The following is a 12,208-nucleotide window of genomic DNA, read 5'->3' as shown; positions in this document are numbered from 1 at the left end:
CAATGTCATAATTATGCTTCATATTGTGGCAGTGCTTATCATCCTTGAAGTAATTGCCAAACGAAGTCTGCGAGAGTCCTTTGATGGTGAGAGCTAGGGTGTACTGAGAGAGGGGAATGTGTTCCATCTTGGGCAAAGAGGAGAGTTTGGTACTCATCTCTTCACCGAGCTGCAGAATAAACAATAAACCAATTAACACAGAAGGAGCATGGTGAGAGAATGTGGTTCACTAAGGTAATATACATATCCTTGCAACAGTAACAAAAGAGAAAGAAAGGAATACAAAAATCGGCCCAAATCGAAATGTAGAAAGCTGTGAATACCAATAAAGATTTCTGCTGTATGTTTATAGTTAACACAGAAACACATAAATTTACACGATTCTATGCTTTGTATTCTTTACAACCAATCTGTAAAAATCACGGTTCAAATCAGTGGCTAAACTCCAATTTGTCGACAATTCACTTACTTCATTGAAGCTTTCGCAAAAGTGTCGAAGCATGTCATGACTCCATGATGGGTCGGTGAGTTTTCGGCGTCTGTGTCCTTCAAAGCCATTTGCAAACTGGATGCTTTCTGGACCCATCAGAGGCTCAAACAACCGGAACAGCTCAGCTATAAGATAAAAATAGACAACAAGTTAATCATAATCATGTAAACTTGACGGGGATTAAATTCATGTACTTGCCAAAAACCTGAACCATTTTACTGTATCTCCTCTAATCTCCTCGGCAGACATTTCCCCTTTTCCTTTCCCTTTAGGTCATGCACGTCTGTCAAGTATTAGTTTCCTTGAACCGCGCAGTCAGCTCAGCAAGAGAAAGATTTTTCATGTAATCTTCCTCTGAATAGCAGGAAATGTCATGTCACAGGTGCTCAATTCATTTTCTAGGACAACCAGCCCGGGGAAAACGTTGGTTGGACAGAAGGCAAGACAATCAAAATCTCACTTTTACGTAGATTGAACAATTTGTAGATTGAACATTCCTGTATTATCCTTGTTTGTAAATGTTGTAAATGTAATTGATAGTGATACATACCAAACTATGACAATGAAACTACAGCAACAATATGTAATTGTTTGTACAAGTGACAATACAAATAAGTGAATGAATGAACGATTTGGTTTTAGTGGACAAAACGTATTTTGAAAGAACAAAGATATAACTTTGGCATATCACAGGATACCAAATATCATTCGACCAAATTGTTATAAACCTACCAGCTAAGTTTATACTAAGCCCTATAGTTAACGCTATCCTCTAATGTCTACTTACAACACAGTGACCCACCAGGCCCATAAGTAGGGCAATGGGGGGGGGGGGGTGCGCAGTGCTAAGATGTTACTAATTTAGGTAGGTTAGGGTATATTGGGGTGCATAAGTGGCATGGAGACAGGTAAGGGTAGAGTGCAGTAAATACTATGGGTTTTATGAAACGACATGTACTTACGAGGTCTATCGAACACAGCCTTCAAATCTTTAAACATTTCAGGATCGGCTACACTAACGGTAAACTTTGGTCCAAACCAAAATGAGACAATAGGCCCATGCGTCTTGTGCAGTTTGACTAACAGTTCATGTAGGCTTCCTGCTGTGGCAATTTCAGCATAGTTGCCATTCCTGCACATAACAAATACGATCTACATTTTGCAATCGTCAAAGCAAGATAGTACGTTATGAAAAAGGGAGAGTAAGGGGAATTTTATCTCTTGGATTTAAGAAGAACCAAGGAATACTGAAAAATGAAGAAAATTTATACGGACAGTGGTGTTTTGTGATAAATTTATCTGATGTACTCATTCTTATTTTATTGCAAATATAAATAGACTAGAAAACTTGACTTCCCTTTTTTCTCGAACCTGCGATAACTTACTCTCGATTTCTCAATATTGGACTTTAATTATAAACAAAGACTTGTAAGTTACACTATGATATATTAATGGTAAAAACAGGTAGAAAGAATGTACTGTGAAACATTACATTATTCTGTGAGTAGTTACACAATATGACTTTGAGCTATTCTTTGTGTTGAAAGCTAGACATGGTCTCATAATAAAGAGACCATATTTTCCCCCAGAAATTCCAGGGACATAATATTGATGTTGACAGAATTTTGACATCATGGGTAATACCTACACTATACGTTTCAAGAGGATGGGAGGGATTTTCAGATTTCAATGTTTTTTTTTCTGCGGCCGTTTTAAGAATGATAGTCAATAATCCATGTTCCTGGACTTAACATTCTATAGAAACGCATTTGTTTTTAAATTTACATTATTCTGGGCCTTTTCACAAATATAGGATTGATCAGCGATAAGAAGTCCCGGGGGCGTATTTTTTTCCCAGGACGAACGTGGGCATCGGCCAATCAATTCCCTGGATTCAAAACATGTGACGCTTTTTCAAAAAACATGTTCTGAATCTTTTTTCCTAGTTTTGACCCCAGATTATGAACGACAATCCTTCATATTCGTTGAAAGAGGATCCCTTACCCACTTTTTAAACCCTAACTCTGATTTCAAAGGAATTTGTAAATTCCTGAAAAACCTGAAACCCACGTTCGTCCTGGGAAAAAAAATACGCGTCCCGGGGACAATTCTGTGGACACTTTTCAGCCCGAGTGCTTGAAAATGAAGTTCACTGCGGTATAGCCAAACTATTGAACGCCTTTGTTATGGGATATTGAATCAGATTAAGTTGAGGGGAGAAACATCGGTATTATCAATGAACTTAGAAAGCTGCATCAACTGCAAGTGCTACACGTAAACTTAAGAGTATCTCATGCAGGGAGTTTAATCTGTACACATTTATAAACAACAAGAAAAAGCAATTTTACTGTGGATCATTCGACTCTAGTCCAGGGATAGTAGTTTTCACTTTCCATCCGGGAGTCTGCAAAGTGGAGAATGAAAGAGAAAAGACGAATACCTCCAGGTTATGGCTAGGGTGTGTGAAGTAAAACATGTTCTAAACAAAGCAATTTTTGTGCCACTCTAGTCTTCAAACAAGTTACTTTATACTATGTGTTAGACATAACATTATGCAATAATGAAAATACAAACCTGCACAGTGCATGTTAAGCTTTGCTTTGTATATGTATATCAACACCGAAGCAATTGCTCAACGTGTTTGGTACGTGGAATTATGTCAGTGGAAATGATACTATATATACACAGCTGGAAAGTTAGGCAGTAACCTACAGTACCTCCCATGTTTGCTTTTCATTTACAATCATAGCAAACAATAGCTTGTAAAATTTAATGCTTGTTTATAATGAAACAATCGTATTGTGAAATGTCAAAGGTCGGACAGCTATATACAGTGTAATTTACTAAGAAACACTAAAAATGATTTCCACATGACAGAGAAATTGTGAGTAGACCTACTTCGCACACTGGTCAATTTGCTGCCAAGTGGTACCATAAAGTCTATGCACTCATGAAATTACCCAATAATAAATAGCTGTAGGGCTAGCAAGACATGGTCACAAAAAATCCTCTGGTTTTATTAAGGCAGCACAAACACATTTCTTTAGTAATGTGTACTACATGCATGTATGAGAACTCAAGACAACATAAAGAATATCACCTCTAGATATGTGTGTACTGGTCAAAATCTCAGATCTTACTGGTTGGAGGACATGGATGTATGCAATTCTTCTGACACCATGTATAATGTAGTGAAGTGGGAATTTTGCATTTGTTCTATGCACTCGCAAGTGTGTAAACAACTTTGACAATTCCGATGGTTGTGAACACGGTTCCCTGTTGTTCAGTAATGTGGTCTTAGCAGTTTGTGTGGATAGATACTGAGTGGTTAAATTTGGCAGTTCTAGTTTATTTTCATCCTGTCAGCTGGGTTCTTGCTGATGGAGGCACCTGGGTCTGTCCTCTGGGTCTGTCCCCTTAGCTTCTATCTTTCATTTGTAAATTCCTTTTGTCAATACTCTCGGAAGCATGTATGTCTCAGATTTGCATTGCTTAGGTCTCGGATGAGAGACTTATTGTTTACTGTGGTGGAGAGTCAACCCAAGTTGATGAGAGAGCGAACCCAAGAGATGTCCACGATCGCCCCATGAATATTGCTTATTTCTTTTCCGCGAGCGATGAAGTTATCCGTTCCTCGAGCGAGCCGTTATAATCGAGTAAGATTTCACCTGTGATTAAATGTTGAATGATATTTTGTAACGTCAAGTAGATCTAATTGTGTACTGTAATTGCCCCAAGGTTAGGCTATATGCTATCACTTATTGTGTGGGCTTATGTTAGGACACAAATGAGCTGTGTACGTGAGTGTTCTATTCAAGTTATTGTAAGTTGCACGTTAGTAAAATATGTACGAGCTGAGACTTGTAGAATAGGTTATTGCGACTATATCAAGTTATGTTTTAGTTTCATCACATGATTGCCACTTCCCATATTTGGAAAGGGTTGCGCAAGTTGTTGGGTATTGATTTGAAATGATGTATGATTTTAGTTTACTGGGTCGAGTAAAGGGATTACTCAGAGCCTCAGAGGTGTATTAAGAGTTGAAGTTCAGGTTAACGGTGTGCTTGATTGTTCAGGTTTTTGCTGTGTTATTTACGAGTTAGTCCTAGCTTTTAGTCGTGTCGAGATATAGAGGGACAACGGTACACACATTGTAGTTATCTAGTCATGTGTTGAAGGAACTTGAGGTATATATTTCCTATCCTATCTCTTATCGGTTAATATCTGCTTGATTAAACATAGCCCAGACCAAATCTGTTATCAGTGAGATAAGTACTAAACTACGAGACTGTAACTGTATAATCCCACTTGAACTTGGTTGAGTGGCAGTCACTGCAAACACGTGTCTATATTTAGGAGCTATATTATTATTTAAGATTTTTAAGAGTCTTTGACCTCTGCTGATCTTTCATGACATTTCACAATATGTATGGACATCTGCTGAAGAAAGTTTGACTAAGGGACATTGAATGATAATCTAATTTGTCGCTCATGACAATAAACTCACCACCATATGACGCTGCTTGTAGATGTAGGCAGCCACCAATACAGATACCAAGACGACAAGAGCGGCAAACACTGGAGTCATTATGATGAATGGCCAATACTTGTCAGATGAACCACATTGATGAATTACCAGGAAAACGCTGCAGTAAAAACAAACATGGATCATTAAAATTTCTCAATCGAAAATTAAATTAAATTTTATGCAAATTTATACAAAGTTATGTATCTATTATATGTTAAGACTGCTTGACTTTAGTTCAGCAAGCTATATAAATACAACACTGTGTTTAATCCAAGTGGATATGCCATAAAACTCTGGTTGCTACTAATTCGACCTGACCCACAAGGCTAGTTTTATAACTATTTTGATCGTTTTAAGTTTTGTATTTCTTAATAGAATTGATCACGATGATGAGGTATGATATGGGAAAATTTACCAGCAGGTGCAAGCCAGAAGGACAATCAGAGATTTGTGGCAAATTGCATAGAAAAGCTTGATTTGATCATGGTGTATAGTTTTAACTCCACCCTTGATTCAATGTCTACAAGATCTTTAATGGCATGTTTGACCAGATTACAATTACGTCCACACTCCACACTCAACTATCTTAGGTAGCTTTCCAATTAGGTGATCAACTTTCCTCTTTGGTGAGCAGGATCATTTTTAACTTAACTTCTAAGTTTGACAAATAACATACAGAAACAAAGTTGTGAAACTCAAAGTCAGGTGAACTATTCGACAAGGGTCAAAATAAGTGGGCACTTATTACTTGCCAAACAGCAACCTTAAAATGAATCATATATTGTTGTGCACTGTTTCTTATTGTGTATAAAAGCACCCAGACAATAAGGCTGAAATTCTTTCAAAATTACAAATAAATAAAACCGGTCAAAGCTGTTCTTTTTAATCCCACAAGTAACAATCGAGACAACCGAGAATATAATATTGCATGCTGATAAAAAAGCTGTTACGGAAGTATTCTTCCTAAATTCTCAATACGTATTTTCTGTGTTATTAATTGACTTTAATATGATCCCCGACCAGTTGTCTGCAAACATTCTTGCTTCTTCCATAGTTCTTGCATGCTTAACTCATTATCAACCTGCAGGCTTTTCTGTTAACAATACTTTCTCATGTATACTTTCAATTTTACTGCATCATGAGCCATGAAGTTGCGCACAAAATATAACAATAAGTCAAACTGGACACCCTTTCGAAACAAATTAGCATTTAGAAAGTTAAAACGACTGTCCTAGAATTACTGTGTCAGTTACATATGTAATCTTGGTCTATCTTGTTCCAAGTATAGCAACAGTTCAAATAAGCTCCCTTCCTCTGCACTTTGGGCGTTATAGTACGCCTTATGGCAAAAATGGCCAACCTGTGTTAATTGCAAGAGCTGTTCTTAACTTTTAAAGCAATTTGCCAATTCGGGCAAGTAGCTTCTAGAATTAACTTGCCCTGATAATTATTTACTTTCTCTGAAATGACGGAAAAGAACGGTAAAAGGTAAAGTTTGTTATTGTAATATGCAATGTTGTTTGCTTACAATGTCACATGTGTTTTATTGCTTATGCGGATGATAGTGATGCGAACATCGTGATGTTAATGTTTATTTGTATTATTGTTATAAGAAATATTGACATTTGCAGGATTTCTTAACTGAGGAAATCATTCATTGCAATTATTGTAATCTACCTTTGCTTTGGTACATATAATTGTCATGTCATTAGTACGTGATCGCTTGTGGATCATAATCTCTGTTCGTCACTGCCTTTCCTTTTGGTGGAACTTTATTTTGCAGTGCTGCATTATTACATTAGAATGCCAGTAATGAAAATTTCTTCACCATGCTTTTGAAAACAGAAACAACATATCAGTCCTTCACCTTGCAGTACTAACGTTTGTTCAATACCTCCGCTGTTGGCATTCACGGGGGTACACGTGATCAATATTCTCACAAAAGGTACAGCGCCAAGTTACACAAATGAAAGTCAAGCAGTACGTTTACGTATCATTAAACAATCACCCTGTCCTTACGTGGTAAGTGCCGTATGGCATGATACCTCACTATTTTGTTCCAACTAAATGTTGACTGATATTGTTTCCAAAGTGGAGGTTACTACTTTCTGAGGCCTCCAAATTTATTTACAAACGTACTCGCTAATTGGCGAGCGTGACTAAAAAGCTATAGGCCAAAACGCAAATTCATTCGCCACTTTAATCGCTTCAAATCTCCACACTTGTACTATATAGTAAAAACAAACTACAACATCAGTACCTTCGATGAACCGAGGTTCGGCAGATATATGGCGCTACTGTGAATTATGATATTTAATCTTTTCCACCAAAAGAAAGTGATGAACATCGTAAATATGTCGCAGAATGATTCATACATGCAGCTAGGCCTATTTTGTCTCAAACTATTCCAAAGAACATCGACAAAGAATACATAAGAAGGTATAGCTAGGCTTCGGTATCTGTAGGAGTCCTGTAGTGCTAGCTAGGTGAGTGCAGGTAAGCCTACACAGTATCTCACTGTAACATTGAGCCGATTCTCGATTAGCGACTACGCACATTTTTCTAATCATTTATTCTTGTGAATGCAAAATAGTGCGCGAAAAATACACTACGTTGCCTATTAAATCAGACAAATATTTTACCCAATGAAAATCTAAGGTTGATATTCCATCCACACGAAACATGTGTCGAGTGGAAATCTGAAAAATCTTTGGAAAAATCTTGTCTCAAATCTCCTTTAACGTGCGGTTGTACTTTTGCAAGTTATGAGAAACAGCATTAGGAAATATCTCAATAAACATTCCAAGAGGTCTTTGGTCACCTTATGCGTCTTGGTATTCTGACACGAAACATTTATTCTTCTTGTTTTTGTGATCACGAACTTAATACTATCCTACGGTTGTTAGTGTATGGCACAGTGAATGCTATCCAAGTCGGAAGTTCCACATGCCTTAATTGCCGGTAAAAATGTTTTTTTACCAAAATGACAGACGTGTATTGTGGATTTGATCTTCTGCATATCAGCTCTAAAGGGGCCTAAAACTCTAAAGCGTGAAACTCTAAATAAAGTGGTTACAATTTATTATTAATTGTTCTATTTTTTAGTAATTTAGTGCTCTTATATTTTAAGTTCAGGTACTGTTTATTGTTAATCGTCTACTTGGGCAGCTACTTGGCCGACTTTATCCTACTGTCTAGGGCAGGGTTGTCCAACCTACGGCCCGCGGGCCACAGTTCGGCCCGCCGTAGGGTTGCGTGCGGCCCGTCAGAGATCCTCTACGGTGCGAAATTTTTGAGAGCAGATTTATTGGTAATAATTTGAAGCTTTATAATCAATCATTCGAACCATCTGGGTCCAAAAAGCTGCATAAATTTTGTCATTTTGTGTGACTTTCTCTCCGGAGTGGGGGGGGGGGGGCGGCTGAACTATATTTATCTGTTTTATCAGGAAGAAAAATATATCACTGGCCTAGGCCGGGGTTGCCTGAGCATGACCAAGCCGTCATGATATCGATGTTTTTAAATGGTTTAGATATGAACATATGCATACACCATGTTTATGAATGCTTTGAAACACATTACGTACTTCGTTAGCTCAAGCCATTCCCTGAAATAATGAGTCATACCAGACTTTAAATGATGCTTTCACTATGCACGTGTGTTTACAGATGGAGGAAATGCTCCGTGAAGAGCATGAACAACTTCCGTACGTTACACATTCCCGTATATAATGCACTTGCAAATAGCGAAACAGATGTTATCAGTCCTGACTACTGACTAAAATAACCTATCATTTTTTTGCAGCCTATGAAGCTGGGCTATGTTCGGTCAGAATTTTGGCAACTTCAATCTTGACATTAAAGAACACTTTTGAATCAGATCATATTGCCCCTAGGTCTGGATAGATGTGCTGCTAATTATGCAAACTCGCATCCCTTTTCTTACATCGTAATTGGCCTACACGAACTGAAAGACTTACTAGCACCCTTCAAGTGGGTATTAATTTGTATTCTATGAATAACTTAAGTTCCAAGGCTACACTAATCTTTGATAATGTTTCTCACTTTGTAAGTTGTAACAAGAAAAATGCAACAGTAACATTGAAACTTGCAAGCGATGTTACGCATGCTTATTCAAGTAGGTTAAGAGATATCAATACCTTAAGAACGCAGTTCCTCAGGACTTATGCCACGTTTTTTCCCTTCTTTTTCTCATTTGTTCTCTTCTTCAGAAGGATTGCCTATGTCCTCGATTCTCACTTAATCATTAATGCCTACGTACATTACCACGTTCAATGTTATTCTGTAGGGATTGCCTCGGCCTATCAAAGTTAGTATTAGTAGTAGGCTACTAATAATATCCTATTAGTCCACTAATTCAGTTTCCCCAACCCTGCACTAAAAGAAGGTTAACACAAACCTGTGAGTTCCTATTCCCAAAGTAGCAACTCCCTATCAACCAGCTCTTTCTGTTTTACTTACCACCGGCGAAAGAGGTATCAATTTATATCCCCTACAATTCGACAATAATGAACTACTACAACATTAAATATGTATACTTCAGTCTGTATACCCTGGCGGCTATTACGGCTACTGCTGCAACCACAGTGGTTGCAACGCATTGCATGAAACTTGACGCTGTTTCGGAACACAACGGTATCACATGAATGTTGACATGTATCGATCGTTAGAACTCGGACCTCGAGTTGACCTTCGTTATTTGTAAGTCAACATTAAGCGGTTTACATATGCTGAAGGTAATAAACGATTTTTAAGTTTTCTATCATAACTACGGAAGCTTAAAAGTGCCATCAACATAGGAAAAACTTTGCCCCATAAGTCGACATTTTTCAGTAAATTGTTTAGATAGCAAGATAATATGTTATCAAAATCAGAAAAATGTTGGATTGCTCAGTTGCTTTAACTGAGCTATTGAAAAATTTTCTGCAAAATGTTTAATTGACAACTTATCAAATCTCGTCAATTCAACATGTTTCTGCAAAATGTTCAATTGCTCACTTCATTCCATTCTGAGCAATTGAAAAATTCTCTGCAAAATGTTCACAGACAAAACTCCGTAATTGAGACAAACGGGACTTTTCCTGGGCCGTACAGTACATGAGACTTTCGTGCGATGAATTTCGTGTACTGCAGAATCAAGAAAACTTAAACGGTACAAAGATTAAAAAATGAAACAAAATCGTTCTAAACGATATTGTTCGATTGTTCGATTGATTTTTTTTTCCTTTTCAATCACTTTTAATTTCTTTACCAAGTTATCTTGATTGAATCTTACAGGGAAATCGCCGAAGTGAAAAACGAATACAATGGGTGGTTTTATTGGAACTTGAGGGTGATGTTATTGGAACTTGGGGTGTTGTTATAAGAAATTGGGACACTGTTATTGGAACTTGGGGGTGATATTATTGGATCTTGAAGAGGTGGGGGGGGGGTCGATTTTATGATTTTATGCAAAGAGGTGATGTTCGTGGAGGAGGTGATGCTATTGGAAAGGGATGATGTCCTTGGGGAGGGGGGAGGGGTGATGGTTTTGGAATGGGTAATGTTATTGGAAGGGGGTGATGTTCTTGGAAGGTAGTAATGTTATTGGAAGGTTATGAGTGTAAATAAATGCAATTCTAAGAATTTGGTTTCTCCGACAAAAGCCCAGAGTAATAATGTATGCATGTCATATATCATGTATAGTGTTGTTTGAATAGTGAAATTAATTAAATCTAGCTCACCTTATTTTCATTTTATTGAGGGAGAGGGAGGGGGGGGGGGGGTAGTGTAATGGACTTATTTTGTCTTTGTTTGACTTCGATTAATATATTACTTTCACATTTGTTGACTAAGTTATTTTGGTTGAAACTTACAGAGAATTCGGGTTAATAAGAGTTATATGGTGATATTATTAGGAGAGGATATCGAGTGGGCTAAATATTCAACAGTTTAAATCCTCTTCTTTTCTTGGACTGCCTTTTTATTCTTCCACTCGGACTTTTTTTATATATATTTTTTTTTATATATTGCTGCTTTAGCTGTTATTACTTTAAATGAAAAGACGTACTACTATGGTTTATATATTTTAAGATATATAATACCATCAATTCTTATATTTGAAATCATATGCTATAACGTGCTAAAAAAATAAGGAAATGACATCCTAGGCCGTCTATAATTAATTCCGTAACAAACAGTTATCGAAGGTTATAACAATTACTAAGTGACTACATTGAAAGGGGCAGTAGCAAGGTTTTCAGTTTTATTCATTTTTTAATTCAAAGTGAAGTTATAGGATTGACTACACTCTAAAAACAAAAGACTGAACTTTTCACTCTCTTACCGGAGTGAAAAATGTTTAACTCCAAAGGAGCGGAAATTCACTCCTTTAGACAACAGAAATCTTTGTATTTCAAAGCCATTTAATATTCACTCTTTACAAAGGAGTGAAAAAATGAGCCAATCAAATGCTAAGAACTCTCACTCTTTCTTGGAGTGAAGGATCAACCAATCAGTATGCGTTTCTTCGAATTCAGAAATATTTGTATTTACGCCATTTTTTTTTTACTCGTTTGCCTTCGCTCGTTCTTGTCGTTTTACATCTTAAAACATGTCAGTTTCGCAGTGGCTTGAAGAGAGCGGATTTGGATGTGACGGTATTAAGTTGTTTGGAGGTCAGTTTATAAAGCAAATGTTGAAACTGAAAGAACGTGAAATTGTATAAAATTTAGAAGGTCGCCAGAGCCGCAGGTCGTCGTTGCTTACAGTCGATTGGCTAGGCTCTTAAACGTTACGCTTAACAGTGTACTTTAGCGGAAACATTTAACATTAGGCTTGACACTATACACATTAACACATTGGCTAGTTGTTTGGAGATAAGGCCTATGCCTAATGTTAGGCCTATGAGTATTGGGCCAGAAGTAAATGCAGCTTAGGTCCAGGAATTATGTTTTTCTTCATGAAAGTTTTTCTTTATGATTTTTGTTGTTGTTGTTATTTCACGTATCAAGATGTAACGTCACAAAGTGAAACAGAGACAGCAGAATAACCAGGTTGTTTTTGGATACATATTTATTCACAGGTGGGAAATTGGGAATAAGGGGAAATTTCCTGAACGAAAATTGCAAAATAATAATAGAAAAAAAATCAACTTCGGACGACAAACAATTGCAATATTCAATCATTGCT

At 37.1% G+C, this 12,208-nt stretch overlaps 1 protein-coding gene across 1 annotated transcript in view; it reads right to left on the bottom strand.

Moving 5' to 3' along the window:
- Window positions 1-9,584, bottom strand: part of LOC139958696 (cytochrome P450 20A1-like) — a 33,173-nt gene extending 23,589 nt beyond the window's left edge. The window contains exons 1-6 of the mRNA XM_071955968.1: window positions 9,438-9,584; window positions 4,998-5,136; window positions 2,839-2,894; window positions 1,453-1,622; window positions 470-615; window positions 2-169 (exon numbers count right to left, since the gene is read on the bottom strand). Coding sequence (XP_071812069.1) covers window positions 2-169; window positions 470-615; window positions 1,453-1,622; window positions 2,839-2,894; window positions 4,998-5,078 — 621 coding nt within the window. The 5' untranslated portion in view covers window positions 5,079-5,136; window positions 9,438-9,584. The remainder of the gene's footprint in view (window position 1; window positions 170-469; window positions 616-1,452; window positions 1,623-2,838; window positions 2,895-4,997; window positions 5,137-9,437) is intronic.
- Window positions 9,585-12,208: the final 2,624 nt, after the last annotated feature.

Source organism: Apostichopus japonicus, chromosome 18 (genome assembly GCF_037975245.1).
Source record: "Apostichopus japonicus isolate 1M-3 chromosome 18, ASM3797524v1, whole genome shotgun sequence".
In the NCBI taxonomy this organism is placed as follows: domain Eukaryota; kingdom Metazoa; phylum Echinodermata; class Holothuroidea; order Aspidochirotida; family Stichopodidae; genus Apostichopus; species Apostichopus japonicus.
Note: the sequence above shows the minus strand (reverse complement) of the source record. Positions and strands in the feature narration are given on the sequence as shown.